This window comes from Saimiri boliviensis, chromosome 9, assembly GCF_048565385.1.
Source record: "Saimiri boliviensis isolate mSaiBol1 chromosome 9, mSaiBol1.pri, whole genome shotgun sequence".
Lineage (NCBI taxonomy): Eukaryota > Metazoa > Chordata > Mammalia > Primates > Cebidae > Saimiri > Saimiri boliviensis.
In genome coordinates this window covers 31,741,798-31,763,042 of record NC_133457.1, presented here as the reverse complement: position 1 = coordinate 31,763,042, position 21,245 = coordinate 31,741,798, and the positions used below count along the sequence as shown (strand labels likewise).

Genomic DNA, 21,245 nt, shown 5'->3' with positions numbered 1-21,245 from the left:
ATCTACCTGCCTTGGCCTCCCAAAGTGCTGGGATTTCAGGCATGAGCCTCCGCACCCAGCCAGAATGTGACTGTATTTGGAGATGAGGTCTTTATAAAAGTGATTAAGTTAAGATAAGGTCATTAGATTGGGCTTTAATCCAACTTGACTGGTGCTCTTAAAAGAAGAGGAAATCCGAACACACAAAGAGACATGAGGGATACGGGCAGAGGAAAGGCTATATGAGGACATGGCAAGCAGGTGGCCATGCCCAAACCAAGGAAAGAGGCCTCAGGAGAAAACGAACCTGCCACACCTTGGTTTTGGCCTTCCAGCCTCCAAATCTATGGCAAACAAGTCTCTGTTGTTTAAGCCATTTAGTTTGTGGTACTTTTTTACGGCAGCCCTAGCAAACGAATACACAGACTGCATTGATTCTGCACTGGCTATCATTTTGCTGTAATTACGCTATCGTATATCTGTTTATTCATCTTTTTTATTGATGGATTTCAAGTGAGTTGCTGATTTGTCACCCCCTTTGCAGAACTGAATAGGGAAGGTAAACCCATGTTTGATTGATGACCACCAGTACACCTGATTGAACCTTCTCTGTAGTTGGGATAATCAGAGATTATTTACTCATGGGAGTTTACAAACCAAGAAGAAACTGAAACCCAGAGATGAACAGTTACTGGGTTTGATTAGAAAAATGTGATTCTGGGTGTTGATAGTGACTCCAACATTAGCTGGCTGAGGCAACACCTCTGGCTCCTTTGGGTGCCATTTCTTCTGAGGTTTCCTGCTCATTCTCTGTAGGTGGTGGTGGAGGAAGGTCTCTGCTGTGTGCTGGTAACTGCATCTCCAGAAGTCTCTGGAGCCAGAATCCGGATTTAATCCTGGCCTACTACCTTCTGGTTGCACGTGACCTTGGGTGCATCTTCCTGAGCTTTATCTGAAAACGAGGATGATAGTACTAATATATACCTTGTGGGGTTGTTGTAGGGATCAAAGAAGGATTAGTGGGGGCACATCATGGAATGCCTCCCATGTTGGCACCTCACTACTGGGTTAGGGCAATGCTATCTGCTATAACAGGTAAGCATTTTAGTGGCTTATCCGAATCAAAATTTATTTTTTGCTCACCTGACAGTCCAGTGTCCCTGGTCAGGGGCAGTGCACCTCCCTTCTGGCATTCAGGGATGCAGGCCCTTTCCATCCCGTAGCTCCACCGTCCCCCAGCGATTGAGTCTGTGCACCCAGGCAGAACCATTGGCAAGAATAATGACTTGCCCCCATATCTCTATACTGCAGGGGGCTGGGAAATGCAGCTACTTCACAAGGCTCTCTCTGGCCTATGGAAGAGGGAACACACATTTTGGAGGGAATATTAGCCTTCTCCACACAGCCCAACTTGGAGGAGGTCCTGTGATGGGACGTAAGTGGCTGGGAGTTAGTGGTGGAGACAGCCAGCTAGCCTGGGAAACCTCCTCACTAGACCAGGGCAGAGAGGAAAGCAGGAAGGTTGGAAGTGGTTGAACCAGTGAGCTGTCCCCAAGGGGCAGGGTCAGATAACTGCAGGAGGGCACCTCCTCCTAGGGCTGTGTACAAGATTTCTTTGGAACTCTAACCCCAATTCTGTACTAGCTGTGTGGTCCAGGTCAATTGATTTGACTTCTCCAAGAGTAATTTTCTCCTTTGTAAATGGGGATAATCAGCTGTGAGAGTTAAATGCAATCATGCCTGGGAAATGCTGAGCCTGGGTCATCGTCACTTAATGATGTGGATTTTGCCAAGTAAGAGTCTGCAAGTATGCAACGCAGGCCATACTCCTTCCCCTCATCTCAGGGAACATGATACTAACAAGTCATGGCCCCCTTTCCTCAGAGTCCTTCTTAACACAGCATTCCAGGAAACCTGTACTAATGAGTGCCAGTTAGGCCGGGCACGGTGGCTCACACCTGTAATCTCAGCAGTTTGGGAGGCCAAGGTGGGCAGATAACAGGAGCCAGGAGTTCAGGACCAGCTTGGGCAACATGGTGAGACCTCATCTCTACTAAAAATATAAAAAACTTAGCCAGGCATGGTGGTGTGTGCCTGTAATTCCAGCTACTCCAGAGGCTGAGGCACTAGAATCTCTTGAACCCAGGAGGCGGAGGTTGCAGTGAGCCAGGATCGCACTGCTGCACTCCAGTCTGAATGACAGAGAGAGACTTTGTCTGAAAAAAAAAAAAAATGTATAGACTGGGAGCAGTGGCTCATGCCTGTAATCCCAGCACTTTGGGAGGCCGAGGTGGGCGGATCACAAGGTCAGGAGTTGAAGACCAGCCTGGCCAAATGGTGAAACCCCGTCTCTACTGAAAATACAAAAAATTAGCCAGGCATGGTGGTACATACCTGAAACCCCAGCTACTTGGGAGGCTGAGACAGGAGAGTCACTTGGACCCAGAAGGCAGAGGTTGCAGTGAGTGGAGATAACGCCTTTGCACTCCAGCCTGGGCAACAGAGCAAGACTTGGGCAAAAATAATTAATTAATTAAAATTAAAATTAAAATTAAAGTCTGGGCACAGTGGCTCATGTCTATAATCCCAACACCTTGGGAGGCTGAGGTGGGTGGATCACCTGAGGTCAGGAGTTCAAGAGCGGCCTAGCCAACATGGTGAAACCCCATCTCTACTAAAAATACAAAAAATTAGCCAAGTGTGGTGGCAGGTGCCTGTAATTCCAGCAACTCAGGAAGCTGGGGCATGAGAATCGCTTGAACCCCAGAGGGAGAAGTTGCAGTAATCCAAGATCACATCATTGTACTCCAGCCTCGGCAACACGAGCAAAACTGCATCTCAAAAAAAAAAAGAAAAAATTAGTGCATGTTAGCAGATGACATGAAAACTCTGTCCCCAAGAGGTTGGTCTATTACAAGACTCTCCTGAGTAAGCAAAACCATTGGATCTAGAGGTGAGATTAAAGAAAAAATTATTCTGATACTAAACCCGGGAGGTGGAGGTTGCAATGAGCAGGTAAGGAAGATTTTATCCAAGATTGTTGCAATAGATTTAAAGACTATCCTAATAGGCAGAGTCAGCCCTAGCTCCATTACAACAAGGACAAATGGGGATTTATAACCAAGAAGCAGGTTGGGTGAGTCAGTGGATTAAAAATACTAAGAGAAGACATCAGGGTAGGGGGATTTTGGCTGAACCAACTTAACAGGATTCTTGCTGAAGGCAGACCAGGACGATCAGTTCTCAAGAGAGGGGGATTCTCTCTAAACTGACTTATCAAGACTCTGGCTGTAACTGGACTCTGCAAGGATGGACACGGAAGCCCACGTTCAAGGCCTAATCAAGAGGGCTCAGGGGAGCCTGACCAATGCTTGCCGAGGAGAGAATCATTGTCAGTGGGAAGGTAGAACTCGGGTCCTCCTACCTATTTCTCTGCCCACCAAGGTTTTGGGATGGGACAGAGGACATGAAATGCTCTAGGGATGGTGGGACCCTTGGCACTGCCCCAAACAGTAGATGTCTTTGCTTCTGGGTCCCTGGGAAGGGAAGCCCCACAGGCTCTCTGGGTGATAGTGTGGGAGACAGAGCAGGAAAACCATGCAAAGCAGAATCCACTTTGGCTCCATAGGCAGGGAACAGGCCTGTGTGTGGCAGCAGCAGGGACAGGAGCGCCTGGAACAGCTCCCAGGGATGCCATATTCCAGCAGTGGTCTCTAGCCTGGCTGATAAATCCCAGAGCTGTAATTAAGACAAAATATTGTGACTGTGACACCTGCTGACAGCTGCAGGAAGGCCCCGGAAACTTGTATTGTGAATTAGATTTTGCAGACAGCTCTGCTGTGGTGAGCTGGTGCCAGGCCAAGGCACCTGAGGGAACTTGAGGGCAACGATTGCTTACCAAGTGGAAAGAGGGGAATTCCTCCACCCCTGTCCAGGAACCCTTGATGTCTCAGGCATCACAGACCCTGGTAGAGACCAAAGCTGGAAAGGGCTTAGAGCTCATCTGGTCCAATGGCTTTCATTATACATCTAGAAAAATCCAGACCCACAGGAGAAATGAACTGTCCTAGGTCACACAGTGAGTTACTGCCAGGGCTAAAGACCAGGGCTCTTAATCCCAGGCTGGCACACTTGGCTGGAGAGCAGTTAAAAGTAGTTGAGCATACATCCAGAAATTTGACTTAAATTCAATGGTGCATGCTTGGAAAGACAGAGACAATGCCGAAGAATGAGACAAAGTTATAAACAGAAAGAGACAGAGGCAGAGAGGGTAAGACAGAGACAGAAAAGAGAGTGGCAGGAGAGAAACACAGAGAAGAGGCAGAAGATGTTCATGAGCCTGAACCATTAGGTTCAAAGAGAGATTCATACGCATGCTGAGTTGGACGGGACCCCAGCAATCATCTACTTCAGCTACTTTTGTTTTTACAATAATGAAACAAAGTACAGCTGAGTGGTTTACATATGTTAACCTCTTTAGAACAAGTTTGATGCCATGTGATTAAAAAAAAATGTGAGTGCTTTTGGTGTGAAAAGTGGCAAAACTTCCATCGCTGAAGGTTTGTGAAATGAAATTTGAAAAATGAAGAGCTGCAAGAATATGACTCAGAATAGAGAAAGTTGGGAAAATGTGATGCAGATACTTCTGCAAGTCTCCAGGACTCAGGACTGAGGACTCCCTGACCTTACTGTTACTTTCTCTGAGGTCTTATACCCAGTTTCTGAGAAAGACAAAGGGGAATTCCCCAGAGAAGGAGCACATCCTAAGCCTCACCTCCCACTCCTCCCATCTTGATACAGCAAATCTCTGCTTTCAAGTATCAGCTCAAATGCCACCTCTTCCAGGAACCCTTCCTTGATATCTCACTTGGACCCTCTCTCTCTCAACTGTTACCTATTTCTTCCTTCTGTAAATCCCTTCAGGCATCCCTACCCTATGTTAGCCATTCTTCTCTTTTACGTTATACAACAGTTATCCAAGAATATGTCGATAAAAGAGCCCTTGTTCTGTGCCAGGAATTCCAAAAGCTGTAGCTCTAATCCTACAACAAACTATCAAAGTCGGCTTTGCACGCCCGCTTTTTAAGTAAGAAAGCTTAGACTCCCAAAGAATGAATAACTTCCTCAAGGCCACACAGTTACTAAGTGGCAAAACAAGGACTTAAACCCAACTTGGATGACTCCAGGGCCAGTACTCTTCCTGTGACACTGAACAAGACATTCCAAGGGCAGGAACTGTGTCTAGTCATTGTGTCTTGCACGATTTGGTACTTGCTGTGTTTTGAATGAATAAAACAGTAAATGAATGAATGAACACAAGAAGTGTCCTTTCTTTCGAAGGCTATAGTGCGGGGCTTGGCAAACTGCAGCCTGTAGGCCAAATCCAGCCTGCCCCCTATTTTTGTAAATAAACTTTTACAAAACATGGCCACACTCATTCCTTTACATATTGTCTATGGCTGCTTTCCTGTACAATGGCAAAGTGAGGTTGTAATAGCGACCGTGTGACCCACAAAGCCTAAATGTTTCCTATATGGCCCTTTATAGCAAAAGTTTACTGACTCCTGCTATAACCTGTGGTCTTTACTAAGCTGATTAAAAGAATAGTGCTTATTGCTAAGTGGTATACTAATAAGCTTGTCTTTCATAATCTAAAATATTGTGTGTGTCCATGCCTGTGCCCTGGGTGTGCCTATAAAGTATCAGACAGATTTGAACATGTAACTGGTATACGCCACTTTACTATTTTATAGGCAGGCTTCATGCACCTGCCCACATACCCTTTGGGAATCCATATATTTTGTTTGTTTGCTTGTGGTTTTGTTGTTGTTGTTGTTGTTGTTTAGTTATGTTTAGCTTTGTCAGTGACACTTTGGCCCAGACCAAATGAGACCTGGGACCCCTGGCCATGAAGATCTTCCTGAAGCAGAGGAGGGCAGGCTCACCTTGGATAGTCTCTGTGGGGGGTCGACCTTGAGGCTTACCAGAGCAGTATTGACAAGGCAGTTTTTGAGCCAAATAAAAAGCAGCCTGTGTGACTGATTGCACTCCATTTCCTCTTGGCTTGCAGGGGGATAAGTATCCCTGGACTCCCAACCTCATGTCTTCCCCTGGCCTGAAGGCACTCTTGTCCTCCAAGCCTCCCCTAGAGCAGTGTTTGGCCAGCTAGAGCAGGGCTGCTTACCCATTGCTGCTCCCGAGAGCTCAGGACTGGCCCCAGACCCCTGGCATCTGGGGCAGAAGCAACATCAAAGCAGGGATTGGCCAACTCCCACCCCTAATGCCAAACAGGCCAAGCACTGAGAGCACTCGGAGGCGTGACAAATCTCAGCCTGTCTCCAGCTAGTGTTCCCTGGCCAGTCCATTTTGGGCCTTGCCTCACAATGATGGGCTCATCATTCAGCCTCGCTCATCTGCTCATCATTTCAGGACTGCTCTGTTACTCAGCAGGCTGCTTGGGTGAGTTTGTGTGTGTGTGTGTGTGTGTGTGTGTGTGTGTGTGTGGGGTGTGCATGCTCGTGTGCATGCATTGTTTTGGAAAAAAGGCTCTTGGAAAGCACACTGTACTAGGAGGTTTTAGGAGCCTTTAAATTTTTTTTCTTTACATTTTTTTTTCTTTCACAGGGCAGTTTCTCAGTGTGAAAGCCTTTAAATTTTAAACTTCTCAGCCAGTTTTGAAATTGCAGTGCAAAGGGGTTTCGCAGTAGAGTTGATGGGGACCTGGTATACATACTTACGCGTGTGTGCACTTGTCTGTGTCCCTCTTGTGTCCTTGACTTCAGGCTGGCTGGCTGGCAGTTGCTACCTTGGCTTTGAAGTAAAATTGTGTTCTGTGGTCTGGGCACCCGCTGGCATTGGGTGGCTGAGGCACTCTTCATCACTCTTGAGTGGACTGCCTTGGGTAATTTGGCTCAGAGGCACAGCCACCAAGCCACCAAATTGTTCTTCGTAGGTTGCATCCTTGCCTGTTTGCATACATACAGCAGAAGGCAAACTCCAGCATGGTCTTTTCAGAGAAGTTCAAATTACCTGCAACTTTTAGGATCAGAGTTTGTTTGTCAAGGTTTGTTGTGGGGATTGAAGGAAAGTTGTAGGGTGCAGCCTTCTATGCAACATGTGACTTGGGGGAAATTTTGGGCAAATTTCATTCAGTTAGTGTAAGAACTTTATTGTAGCTGAGACCCAACTCACTGCAGTAAAGTCAAAGCAGTCCGAGATGTTGTACAGAATGTGCCTTTGGCCTTCTCTCTTCTCTTGAGTTGCTTTCTCATGCAAGTTCTCTTAGGCAGGGAAAGGCCCCAAAGGAGGAGGGGGAAGTAAAAAGCTGACTAGTCCACCAACTAGACAGGCAGGTGCAGAACAGTTATATGGCTGCGCTTGTAATTCTCCCAAACTGCTGAGGCAGGATGCTTATGTCACTTCTTTCCTTTGGCAGCATCTCATGACACATTTGTTGAATTGAGGGGTTGGGAGGGGAGGCTACTCGATGCAAAGAGAGAAGGCAGAAATGGGAAAGGCTGTTTCTAGTAACCTGTTGTGGGGCTGGCCTTGCAAGAGGAGAGATGAAGAGGGACACGGTGATGGTCCTGCTGTCATACTTATTTTAAAAAGGGACTAAAGGAGGCCAGGCGCAGTGGCTCGTGCCTGTAATCACAGCACTTTGGGAAGCTGAGGCAGGTGGATCACCTGAGGTCAGGAGTTCAAGACCAGCCTGGCCAACATGACAAAACCCATCTCTACTAAAAATACAAATATTAGCTGAGCGTGGTGGCACACACCTGTAATCCCAGCTACTCAGGAGGCTGAGGCACGAGAATGGCTTGAACCTGGGAGGCGAAGGTTGCAGTAGGCTGAGAATGCACCATTGCTCTCCAGCCTGGGCAACAGAGACTTCATCTCAAAAGCCAACCAAACAAAAGACTAAAGGACTCTGGGGATGATTTGGGCAAAACTCCTTGTGGTACTGATGAGGAAATTAAGTTTCAGATTAAGTGAGTTGCGCTGGCTCACATGGCCACTTGCACCCGGACTTAACACTCTTTGATTCCAGTCCATGTCTTTCCAATAGTAAATCAGAGATAATCACTTTCCAAAGATGTGTCTCAGTTTCTTGAAATGAAACAGGAGAAAGTCTTCTTTTCAAGAATGGGTATTGAGTCCAAAGGGCAAAATCAGCATTATCAACAACAAAAGCCCCAAACACTTGCCCAAAGCCTGCATTAAACAATTACCCACAATTTGGCAATGCACTGGCCACATACAACATGACCTTGATGTCTTTAAGTTGGGGCATGAGGTCCTGAAGTTCCATGATGATTGGCATTTCCAAGGCAGCTGCCTGGGGCTGAGCCACGGCACTGTACCCAGGTTTCTGCAGGCTCCGCAGAGATACTCACAGGATTGCTTTCAATACAACAGAGCCTTCCGGGGCTTTTCCAGACTGAAGCCTGAGCTCAGACATGATTCTACAGAGAAGGTCCATGAGAGATACCCACAGGCCACTCGGATGACACCAAAATAGACATGTGAAGTCCTGGCTTAGTTGATTGGTAAGGAGGGGGAGGGGGAAGCTGCTCCCAAACACATCCACCTGATGGAAATATTCTGAGCTGGAAGGAGCTGTAAATAAACTAGGCTGCTAAAAACAAACAGCTCCAGGGAGTGGGGGAAGGGCAGAAATAGATAGCCTTCCCCTGCTGGGAAGAAAGTGGGTCAAGGGGGAAAGGGCGAAAGGAAATGGGGTGGGGTGGAGGGGGTGGAACAATGCAGAGCCCGCAGCCAGAAATGCAGCTGATAATTTGTGGTCACTGAAGAAGCCTCCAGTTTCCAGGAAGAAAGGAGAGAAGTGATGCTTTAAATGATAAAAAGTTCTTCATCTGTGGAAGGCCACACAGGGTGCTGGGTGAAGGAAGGGACTGGAGGCCATATATGGTCTGGAAAAACAATGGTGATGAGTGCACATTAGCCATGTGGGCCTGCCGGCCTCCCAGGTGCTTTTGGAACCCTGCAGCCTCAGCCCTGAGGCAAAAGAGAAGCAAGGAGGAACTGCAGCCAGGGGACCTTAAAAAGGTTCCAGAATTGGTACGAACCTGCCGGCCTCCACCACTCGACAACGGAAGCTGCCCACTCCTAGCGACTTTACAGTCTAGGAAACTTGGAGAAGCTCGAAGAGTAACACATTGACATTAATGTCAAGTTCTGGAACAGTGTAGCCAGATTATTTTACCCCCGAGAAAAGAAAAGTAGCCCATGACAGCTGGAGCTGCCGGACACAGAGCTCGGCATGGTGTTCTCCTGCCACAAAGAAGCAATGTCACAGAACACCAACATCAGACAGGGGCACCTTGTGACCTTGATGGATCGAGACAAAAGTAAGAATCACCCTACAAGCACAACCGAACAGATGAAAACAGGACTATCATCCAACCACAAAAATGACTAAACATTCTCCTATCCTTGGTAATATGAGTGACTGCTGCTTTTTAAAAAGCCAATCACAGCTTTAGGCTGCTCCCCTCTCTTCTTCTAGATATGAATTAAGATACTCAGTTATAGAATGGCCCTTTCTTCCTGATGGCATCCAATCCAGAGTGAAGCCAGACTTTGCTTCCTCACAGTCTCCCCTCAATCACCTAGCAAAGGCCCCAATCCTTTCAGCTGGAAAAGAATCAGCCCTTTCCTGCACCCTCTTAACTGAGATGCCCCATGGTTCCTTCTGGCGTATGTTCCCTCTTTGCAGTGAGTCAATAAACCCAGGTTGGTTCCCTGCGGCCTTTGCTTGGAGGGCATTAATACTATAGCCCCAAGTTGATGTTAGGGGACTTGTAGTTCCAGACCTTCATTTCTACCACATGCAGTCATGGTGGAGAGTTTAAGAGGAAGGGATCTGGAACCAGACTGCCTGGCTCTGTCACTTACTGGCTATATAACTTCGGACAAATTGCTTAACCTCTTTGCCTCAGTCAATGGATCTGTAAAATGGAGATGATGATAAGAGTAGTACCTAGCTTTTAAGGTTGCAAGGATTAGGTGAATATATACGTGTGAATCACTTAAATGGTGCATTGCATGTGGTATTTGTCATTATTCATTCAGCAAACATTTGTGGAATGTTTGGTGTATTCCAGATACAGTGCTAGACTCTGGGGATAAAAACTGACTCCTGCCCTCAAAGCACAGTTTGGTCAGAGAGATACAAGGAAATATTTTTCCCCATGGAGAAAACCTAATGTAGGGGTAAACCCAGAGAAAAGCATAGCAGGGCCACTCAATCTTGGCCTGGGAAGTCAAGGAAAGCTTCCTGGTGGAGGTGGCACCTGAACACTTCTTGATGGGCTGCTTATGGGAGAGTAGGGACTTGGGTATAAACAGAAGGCCTCTAAGCTCTGCAAGCCTTTCCAGCTACAGACACCGTTTAGGTAACTTTTGCTTCCCACAAATCCTGGCCCTGTACTGGCAAAGAGTGTACTCAAATGAATAAATGTCTAACACCAAATTAGCAGCGTTCCCTATACACTAATGCCTACTGTGACTTTTCTGTCTCAAACTGTGACCACTGTTGCCCCCGGTCCCCCCTGGATTCTCCCTGCTCTTTTTATGCTGCAGCACGTTGGCCCCAGTTTCTCTGCATTGGTACCTCCCTTCCTGTCCCATGCCCTGCTGCATGCTTCTATCCTCCAAGCCTGTCCTCCCCACACCTGCACTTCCCCACACACGTGTTCTCCAGCACCATTTTGATCCTGTCCTTCCTTTACCCTCCACCTGCCGTGGCTTCCTACAACTTACTGACTAAAGCTTAAACCGCAAAATCTAGCCCCAAATTAACTTTCTAGCTTTCCCTACATCCTGACCCCACCACCCACTGTTCCTTTGAGAGCCTGCTCTTAATTAGGCCACCACCTTGAAGTGTCTTGGCTCTGTGCTGTGTTTAACTTTTTTTTTTGGAGGTGGAGTTTAGCTCTTGCCCAGGCTAGGGTGTAACAGCACGATCTCAGCTCACTGCAACCTCTGCCTCCCGAGTTAGAGTGATTCTCCTGCCTCAGCTTCCTGAGTAGCTGGAATTAGAGGTGCGCACCACCACACTCAGCAAATTTTGGTATTTTTAGTAGAGACAGGTTTTCACCATTTGGCCAGGCTGGTCTCAAACTCCTGACCCCAGCTTCCGTTGTCAGGTGGTGGAGGCCGGCAGGCTCGCACCAATCCTGGAACCTTTTTAAGGTCCCCTGGCTGCAGTTCTTCCTTTGCTTCTCTTTTGCCTCAGGGCTGAGGCTGCAGGGTTCCAAAAGCAAGTGGGAGGCCAGCAGACCCACATGGCTAATGTGCACTCATCACCATTGTTTTTCCAGACCATATATGGCCTCCAGCCCCTTCCTTCACCCAGCACCCTGTGTAGCCTCGGTCCCGCAAAGTGCTGGGATTACAGGCATGAGCCACCACACCCAGCTTGTTTGACATGCTGAGCTCCTTTTCTGCCTTGCCTTCTTCAGGAGAAACTCCCACAGCCATTGTTGAGCTGGTGACAGACCCTGAGATCCTGCTAAAGACTGGGTCTGAGCCCAATCCAGGGCAGGTTCTACTCTGCCACCCCCATGGCTTGTCACCTGGCTGGGCACACAGGTTTCCTATGGTGGATGTTTGAACTAAGACCCACAAGGGGATGTTCCAGACAAAACAGATGGGGGAGGTAAAAGAGGTGAGGCAAGACTGGGTCAGCCGTCATGGAGAGATGGGTGTGAAGACAGCAGAGAAGATGGAATGGGTCAGGTGCACAGAAAGAAGCACGAAAGGGGAGATGGGGACAGCGGACCAGGGAAGGTGAGAGAAATACCAGGACAGTGTCATATCCCATTGACGCGTTGGTTCCAGCTCTTTCTGTCATTTTTAACTTTATAATAAATCTCCTTTTCCCCAGATCCCCTGTGAGTGAAGCTCTGTTTCTCACAATCCAAGTAGCCCTTGAATGGAACAGTCTCTCTCCTGCCATTCCTCCTGTTCCCTGGGGAGCCTCCCCTCCTCCCATCACCTGCCTCTCCAGCTGGCCCTTGCCCTTCAAGGCCTAGCTCAAGTACCCGTGACTTCCCCACATATTTTTTTTTTTTTTTTTTTTTTTGAGACGGAGTTTCGCTCTTGTTACCCAGGCTGGAGTGCAATGGCGCGATCTCGGCTCACCGCAACCTCCGCCTCCTGGGTTCAGGCAATTCTCCTGCCTCAGCCTCCTCAGTAGCTGGGATTACAGGCACGCGCCACCATGCTCAGCTAATTTTTTGCACCATTAGTAGAGACGGGGTTTCACCATGTTGACCTCATGATCCACCCGCCTCGGCCTCCCAAAGTGCTGGGATTACAGGCTTGAGCCACCATGCCCGGCCTTCCCCACATATTTTTGTGGACTGGAAGATTTCTTGTCCGAATTCTCCTTGGTCTTCCAGAATTAGCAGGAATGCCATCTTTCCCAAAAGATGGCCAGATCCATCCCAGCTGATGGCCACCTGTTGTTCCTGTTTTTCTGAATTCCTTCCGTCCCTTGTTAACTTGTACGACCTGGAGTGGATGCTGCTTTGGTGTTGGATGCTGGGTCCTATGGAACTTTTTGTGACCAAGCTAGGCACCAAGCATTGGATGGCCAACAGTTTTCACTGGGGCCATTTTGGAAATTTTCAAGATATTTTCGGTTGTTTCAAAGTAGCACAACTCTCTTTGTTGAGCCAGGTCAGAAGTAAGAGCTATCTTGCAAAGGGTGGGACAGAATTGTTCCACTTCCTACATGACTTTGAAATGTCCCAAGGAACATTTAAACCTATATATAATTATCTTATTCTAGAACCAGATTCTCTTTTATGCAACATTTTAAAAGCACCATTTTAATATAAATTGAGTTTTCTAAGACTGCAATTACTGAGTAATGGTTGTGCTTTGTCTAGTCAGGATTTTTACCCAGTGTTGTTTATTATTTCAGAAAATCACATCACATGGTGGGCACATCTCTTGTAGCATGTGAGTTGCCAATACTATAATCTGTATTTGAGCTGTTGCATTAACCATGATTTCATGTAAGTGCAAGCATCTAACTACAGCATTATGTATTCTAATATGGTTATGTCTGACCACTTGTACTCAAAATGTTTACTTTTATATCATAAATCACTTGCTTATATTTCTCTTTTACATAGCATTCAGAGCACGATACTGATTTTTCAAATCACGTATCAGCGTCCTCTATTATTTATGAATTTCATTTCTGGATACTACAGGTGTCTTTACAAAATATTTCTCACAAAAGGTGGCGTTCGGCCTGAGAAGGCTGAAGGCCTTTGGCACAGGCCAGTAGAATGCTGCATCATCAAGGGTGCGAGGGAGTGTGTGTGCACAGAGCCAGCATTCCTGTGGACACCGCATGACCTGGCGACTTTTGGGAAGCACTCAGCACTTGCCTAGCGTCTGAGGCAGGCCCTGGAGCACAAGGTGGAGATGGTTGACAGATGCTGGCCCCTGGGAGATAAGACAGAAAATTGGGATTAGGGCTGAGAGCATGTGGTGGTCAACCTGGCATGTGCGTTCTGTGAGGTCACAGGTCTCATGAAGGGGAGGAAGTGAAGGTACCATCATGACACCAAAACTGAGAACTGGAAAACCATAGCTTTGGGTGATTGTGGATTTTGCTGCTATGAACATTTTAGTACATGCATTTTGGTGAAAATACACCCACTTTTCTATTGTTAAATACCTAGGAGTGAAATTGCTGGGCTAGAGTGTATGTCTATGTTCAGCTGTAATAGAAGATAACAAGCAATTTTTCAAAGAGGTTGCATCAGTTTACATTCTGGCAGCTAATGTGTGATAGTTGTGGTTGTTCCACATCCTTGCCACATTTCTTATATTCTGTCCTTTTCATGTTAGCCATTCTGGTGGGTGTGTAGTGGTATCAACCCAATGAACGTCAGCAATGTTCAGCAGAATGGATGAGTAGGTTGTGATATAGTCACTCAGTGGGACTCTATTCAGCAGTGACAGCGATAAGCAACAACCTAGATGATTCCCACAGGTGCTACGTTAAGAGAGAGAAGCCAAAGGCAAGAGTTCGTATTGTATGATTCCATTTACATAAAATTGAAAATTAGCCAAAATGAATCTCTAGTGTTAGAATTCAGGATGAAAAGGGGTGAAGAGATTTGAGCTTGAAGGGGCTTCTGGGTGCTGGAGAATGCTGTTTCTTAACTTGGGTGCTAGTTTCTAGGATATGTTCACCTTATTGAGATCTATTGGGCCATAACTTACTGATCTGTGTACTTTTTGTAAGGCATACTTCAACACTGAACACTTACTAACATTGAACATGGGCAAGACTCTTTGTGAAAATAAAGCTTCAAAGGCCCAGGGCCCTTCATTTCCTAACACTGTGGATTAGGCTAACCATATATTGAGACATTAAACTGTAACTCTGAAGTGAAATGGGTGACACGTGAATGTGTTTGTAAAGTCTAGAATCAATATGTGTGTTTAAATCGTGGATCTGGGTGTCCTGTAAGTGATGCTGCCTCCAGCCCTGCCTGTCTCCCTGTCTAAACAATGTTTTTCTGAGTACAATAGTAAAGTTATTAGCAAGCACTTTTTTTTCTCAACTACTGGGTGCATATGATGAGTCTGTTTGAACTTTGCATTTCCTGCCACATCTAGAAAGTGACAAGTCAGTGTCTGAGGAAGGAGAAATGAACTTTCTAATGATGACAGTGTCCAAACAAGTAATGTCCCTGTTTATGAACCATCTTAATCCAGCAACGGCAAGGGCAAGGATGTAATTGCTATGTCAAGTAGCAAACAGAAGTTCTACCCACATCTAACAGGCTAGATTTAGATTTGGAAGTCTGAGGCGGCAGGATGGGTCTTCCCTGGGCACAGTGGGTGTGACAAAGGCCCCAGCACTGACTACACGCTAACGAGCAGCAGTTTTCTCTGAACAGCCCTTCCTGGCCTGGATCAGAAGAAGCGTGCTGGCCACAAAGCATGCTGCCTGCTGATGCCCCCTCCACCACCGCTGTTCCCACCACCATTCTTCAGAGGTGGTCGAAGTCCGGTGAGTACTTTTGGATTTGTGAGAGAAAAAAAGGGCAGGCTACTTAGTGCCCAGTGTACAGCCCTGCCTGCCTGCCCCACTCAACCTGCGCTGCCTCCAGAATCATTTAGGAGAGCCTCAAGCCTCCACTCTCACCCAGAGGCTGAGACCTGGAACGGACATTTTGCAGTCTGGGGCATGCCCATTCTCCAATAATCTTACATAAATGATGGGGGGAGATTCTTCTCAGCAGGAATTGGATTGGGCAAAGTTTCTTATCTCATAAACAATGAGGTGAATTTATAATAGAACTTTCTGGGTTCCCATCAGCTGCTCAAATATGGAATTTCCCCTTCTGTTTTTCTTCTCCCCAAGTGTTGATGAAATTCCCTTCTACAGCCCGTGCCTAACATAGACCATTTCCATGAGGTGACTCAGGAAATAGTCCTCCTGTAGCCACACTGAGGTGTGAGAGGGAACAGAATTTGGAAAGAAAGGGCCAGGTGATTAAAAGAGCAAGATCCGGGAAACTGGCCTAGAAGACAACAGCCGGGGCATTCTAGGGACGTGGGATTCTCAGCTCCTTCCCAGCGCTCGTTCTCCTGGGCTGTCCAGTTCAGGAGTCACTAGCCATATGTAGTTCTCTGGCACTTGCAACGTGGCTAGTTCAAGATGAGATGTGCTGTAAATGTAAAATGCCTACTGGATTTTGAATAATTAGTATGAAAAAAGAATGTAGACCATTTCATTAGTTAACTTTCTAATATTGAATATATGTTAAAATGATAATATTTGGGTTTTGTTGGGTTAAAGAAGGTACATCATTAAAATTAATTTCATTTTTTTCTTTCTACCTTCTTAAAAAGGTAGAAATGTGACTACTAGACAATTTAAAATTACAACGTTGCTCTTATCAGTGGCTCACATTAGTTATGTTTCCATTGGACAGTGCTAACCTAGACATTGGATAGAGGCCCCCGAAATGAGCTTTCTAACTTTATCTTAAGTAGCTGCAAGGTGTCTGCAAGAATCCATATAAGCCAGGTTTGCCTCAAGAGCAGATGAGAGAACAGAAGCTGGTGGCCCAAGATGTCATCTTCTTGGGGCAGTCATTGGGGTGTCAGGGAATTGCCAGGCTTAGAGACCTGACCCCGGAGCAGGTCTGTGTCCAGGATGGTGACCCTTCCTCTGTCTTCCACGCCTGACCTCTAACTCTGTGTTGCTTTGTATTGAAGCTTCTCTCCCCAGACATGAAGAATCTCATCCTGGAACTGGAGACCTCGCAGTCTCCGTGCATGCAAGGCTCACTAGGCTCCCCTGGACCTCCCGGTCCCCAGGTTGGTGCACTCTACCGGTCCCCTTTCGCTGTCTTCTGTTTAGAGCAGAAAGCCCACTGCACAGAGCTTCTTAGTGTCTGCCCTTTCTCATGTGATGCAAAACTGTTTTTCCTTCTCTTGTTTACTTCCCGTTCCAAAGCCACATGGATAGAACACTAGCTCTTTGCTGGGTGAATTCTGGCCTCCCAGAATTCCTCTTGATTTCCTCATCTGTGCAATGGGGATAATAATTGTCCCTACAATACTAGATTTTGAGGGAATCAAATAAGGATGCCGCCTCTATGGATGTGGTTTTTATTATAGTTACAATCAGACAAACAGTTGATGGCAATGCCCCTTATGGAACCATGGACCCCACCTGTGGACCCAGAGGTGCCTGTGCTCAGCACAGGAAAGTGGAGGCACAGAGGAGCTTGTTTCCTGCCTGACTGGGCCCCCAAGCAGCCCACCCCTTCCCACCAAAGCTACAGGGAAGAGTGATGAACAGGCAAAATGCTGGAGAAAAGATTCCTAGACAAACAAGAGTACCTTCCAGAGACCCCACCCCACAGACTCCTGGCCCCTCTGGCCTGCCTCCAAGAGGTTGCTCCATCGGTGATGGACAGCTGAGCCTGGGCCTTCCATGGGAACAAAGAGGGTGCAGGGAGCAATTAGTTCCCCAAGTGCCTTCCCATGCAGGGGGCGTAGAAATGACATCACCCACCTGGGTAAACTCTCTTATGGCTTCTGGACACTTGAAGGTTCACCTGTATGGCAAAGCCCCACAGGAGGGGACTCCAGCCTGTGTCTCCTACAGCATCTTACACCACTTTTGTCCCCTTGACGTAGCCAGAGTGACCATCTCTTGGGTCCTCAGGCACTCCAAGCTTGCTTCAGCCACAGGGCCTTTGGCCTTTGTACTTGCGGTTCCTGCTGTTTGGAATGTTCATCTTTCTGGTTTCTATCCTGTCTAGCTCCTTGTAGCCACTCAGGACTCAGTTTCCATGCCACCTCCTTAGACATGCCTTCTACCAGCCACTCAACCACTTAGTCTAAAGTAGCCTCCTGCCTGCACCCACCACCAGTCACTCTCTGCCACAATTATCTATTTTAATTCTATACATGATTTTCTCATCCTGTTACAGTTTTCTTATTTGTTTTTCTGTTCCTGGTCTCCCCTCTGTAAAACATAAGCTCAACGGCAGGGGTTGGCAAACTATACCTCTGGATCAAATCCTGTGACAAAGTTTCAATAAAATGTTGAAGTTTTATTGTCTGTGGTTGCTTTTGAAGGACAAAGGCAGAGTTGAGTAGTTGTGACAGAGACCAAATGTGGCCCACAAATCCTAAGATATTAACGATGTAGACTTCTAAAGAAAGCATGTATCAAGCCTTGGGCAATGGGAACGGAGACACTGTCCATCTCTCTCACTTATTATATTTCCTGTCTACATTTGTGCACGGGGTTGGATAGGTTCTCCATAATTACTTGTTGAATGCAGGAAAGAAAACAGGACTTTGAACCCAGAGTTGGCCAGAGGCTGCCATGAAGAAGCTGGGAACCCTGCAGAAAAACAAGATGAGAATCCTTGGAGGTGCATTTCTATCTTCCCATCTTTAGCAGTCTACTCTAATAGGTCTCAGGCATGTGAGAATCCATGGACCATAGAAAAGAAAAGGGGGGTTTTCTGCTGACCTCAGAACAGCAGCTTTCTGGTCACACACATCTCTAACCGTGTGCAATCCGCTCTGAAGCACGTGGAGGCTGTGTTGCCCAGCTGCAGGGTCCTGTGTAGCCAGAACACAGTGTGGATGCTGCCCCTACTCAAAGTGAGGTCCGTGAACCGGCAACATTGATATCATATGGGAGCTGGTTGGAAATGCAGAGTCTCATCCCCCTGACAAATTCATTCTATCAGAATCTGCATTCTAACAAGATACCACCCCTCCAACAAGTGAATGGAGTGAGTCATCCTCACATTAAAATTTGAGAGGCACTGAGATAGAGCACAGTGACCTTGTGAAATAGTTCTAGTCCACTTCAAGAAACAGAAAGAACTAAGGCTTAGAAGAATCAAGAGAATGAAATGAGCCCCCACCCTCTCCCCCCTGACACCACCCCGCTTTCCCATCCAAAAATAGAAGGTAAATAAACAAAAGATAGTGGTTTTCAAACTTATCTACACATTACCGTTCCCTGGGGGAACTTCAGAAATTACTGAAGCTTGTTCCTCCTCACCTGAGATTGCTATTTATTATTATTGTTATTATTAGAGAGAGGGTCTCACTGTGCCATCTAGGTTTGAGTGCAGTGGCTTGATCACAGCTAACTGCAGCCTCCAAGTGATCCTCCTACCTCAGCCTCCCAAGTAGCTGGGACCACAGGTTCATGTGCCACCATACCTGGCTAATTTCTTAATATTTTTTGGAGACAGGGTCTCACCATGTTGACCAGGTTGGTGTCGAACTCTTGGGCTCAAGCAATCCTCCCATGTTGGCCTCCCGAGACACTGAGATTACAGGCATGAGCCACCCCACCCAGCCTGAGGTTATTTGATTGGGCTGGGATGGGGCCTGGGTTGTGGGACTTTTCAAACATCTCCAGGAAATTGTAATGTGCTGATAGACTTGGGAACCACTGGCTGAGGGGAGCTGTTTGTCATTTGGACAAGTTTTGTAGAAATCATATTTCAAATAGGCTTTGCATTATGCTTGTTCACCTGCAGATCCTGGGAGTGCAGTGGGGGCCTGGGGAATTTTGATGAATTTCCTCTCTGCTATTTTGGAGAATTTGGAGAACAGCTGACTGAGCATAGACACATTCTGGCTGTGGATGTGCAAAGCTTTGATGCAGTGAGTTGTAGAGTCCCTGAGCTGGAGTCAGCTCCTCTCCAATGGGATAATAGTGCACTATTTATTTGCCCACATTCTTAGTGTCTTGAAAAGAAGACTTTTTCCTGCTGAAGAAAGGAAAATTATTATTTGGCACCTAGTTGAGTAGTTGTGACAGAGACCAAATGTGGCCCACAGATTGACCATGGGAATTTCTAAGGTGGCAGCTGCTGCTGTGTGCAAAACTTAACTTGTCTCTTGTCAAACCCCCAGGAAAGTTTGGCAAGAGTTACTGAAAAGATATGAGAGGTGATGAAGCCTCTTGTTTTCAACAAATGAAATTTATTCATTACTCTTTGGTTACTCTCAACAAACACTTGGGATGTTTTAGGCAAACAAAGAATTACAGGGAAAAAAATTAAAACCACAGAGAGTACATATGTAAGCATTGCAACCATGGAGCCACTGGAAACAGCTCAGAGAAAGCTGAAGAGGAGGAAGAACAGAGGAGGGGACTGGGCTGGAGGGCACAGGAAGAGCCATGGGACCCTGTAGCCCTACATCTGCCCAGAGAATGAGTCTGCTGCTGTAGGAGCCCAGTGTACCAAAAGCCTCCTTATCCATCTGGCTTTGCACTGATACGTATTTTCTTCACTTTTTATCTTGATTGATTAGGGTCCACCGGGGCTTCCTGGCAAGACAGGACCAAAGGGAGAAAAGGTATGAACCACTGCTTTCTTTATCCCTTCTTTTCCTTGATAATTTCAGCCTGTTTTCTGGGGGTGCCACTGAGAATTTCCTAGTTGAGATTTCCAAACATGTGCTACCTCTGCCTTGGTGTGAGAGGATGGGCTCCGTGGTGGCTGAGCTGCTGCAGCAGGTGTGGAATACCACTGGCATATTTTGACGTGGCCCACTGACATGCAGCAGGGCTTTGAGCAGCAGCCAAGCAACTGAGCCACATTGCCATGCCCAGTCATCAGCTCTACTTAGCCTTCTGCTTCCAGAATGTGTCTTCCAAAGCAGCCTCTCCTCACCTGTCTTCTCCATTCTTAGGGGGAGCTTGGCCGACCAGGAAGGAAGGTATGGTCTGCGCTGTTCTGTGAGTGTCACATGGGCATCTGTGCTCCACATGCATGTGTGTGCATGTGCTCCTAGGGATGGGGGACCAACAATGCACTTCAGTGGCTACTCATACCCAGGTGGACAGTGATGGTGCTGCTGTCTTGATGGTGACAGTAGTAACCTTACCCTTTCTGCCAGCTTCTTTCGTCAGAAGCAGGAGCCTGCTACTGCCAGGCATTCAGACTTCTTCCAGGGGCTGCCAAGCCTGGCCAGGTTCCACCCCTCTCACTTCCTGCCCCCACCTCAGACCATATGGTTCTGCTACCCATCAGAGAAACCCTCCATAGCTCCAACCAGTGACACAGAATGACTCTCATTGTCTGTTTGATTAAATTGGAATAAAGTGCCAGAGCAGACAGAAACAAATGGCTTTTGCTTTTTGGCTCAGCTGAAATAAATGGAGGTTACTTAAGGTCACAATGATGCTAAGTGAACCAAACATATGTTATCAAGGCTCTCATTAGTGTCAAGAGAGAGTAAATCAGCAGGCTATTATATTTATTTGCTGAGGTCAGTGGATACTGGCACTGAATTTCTAGGTCTTGGTTATAGACAGGTGTGCAAAACTTTGGCCAAGAAAAATGTCCCTGGCTCTAAATATAATTACTGTATTTCTTGTTAAATAGTTTATTAAATGGTTTCATTGTCAACAAGATCCTGAAACAGACCTTTGAAAGACAAAGTTACAACTCTTTAGGGCACAGATGAAAACTACAGCAAAGCACAGCGGCTGTCTGAAGTGCTGGGGTGGTCTCCATGCAATGGTCAAAGGATATTCTGCTGTGGTCTCCATGCTCAGACTTTACAAGGACCATGATTGATTAGTGTTGTCTGCCATGGATGTGAGAGGCCAGAGTAGAAACCAGTACACATGCAAGGATTTGGCATATCTGGTTTAGGGGCTGAGCCCTTCACATCTCTAACTGTGAAATTGGCTAATGGGT

The 21,245-nt window shown here is 46.8% G+C and overlaps 2 protein-coding genes across 10 annotated transcripts in view; both read left to right on the top strand.

The window, feature by feature from the left end:
* The window catches only part of HACL1 (2-hydroxyacyl-CoA lyase 1), a 90,237-nt gene extending 89,245 nt beyond the window's left edge, over positions 1–992 (top strand). Inside the window, exon 17 of the mRNA XM_074405678.1 lies at positions 796–992. Within this exon, the coding sequence (XP_074261779.1) occupies positions 796–873 (78 nt within the window). The 3' untranslated portion in view covers positions 874–992. The remainder of the gene's footprint in view (positions 1–795) is intronic.
* Positions 1–21,245, top strand: part of COLQ (collagen like tail subunit of asymmetric acetylcholinesterase) — a 76,643-nt gene that overhangs the window by 16,378 nt on the left and 39,020 nt on the right. For 8 of the 9 annotated variants that reach the window (XR_012519185.1, XR_012519184.1, XR_012519186.1 and 5 more), the window contains exons 2-5: positions 14,937–15,049; positions 16,264–16,365; positions 19,852–19,896; positions 20,233–20,259. Coding sequence is in view for 6 of the 9 variants with exons in the window: in XM_074405681.1 (XP_074261782.1) it covers positions 14,937–15,049; positions 16,264–16,365; positions 19,852–19,896; positions 20,233–20,259 (287 nt within the window). In the remaining 3 variants the exon portion in view is untranslated. Of the gene's footprint in view, positions 1–2,581; positions 6,439–14,936; positions 15,050–16,263; positions 16,366–19,851; positions 19,897–20,232; positions 20,260–21,245 lie in introns of those variants that run through there. The other variant, XM_003924944.4, reaches the window with a different exon arrangement.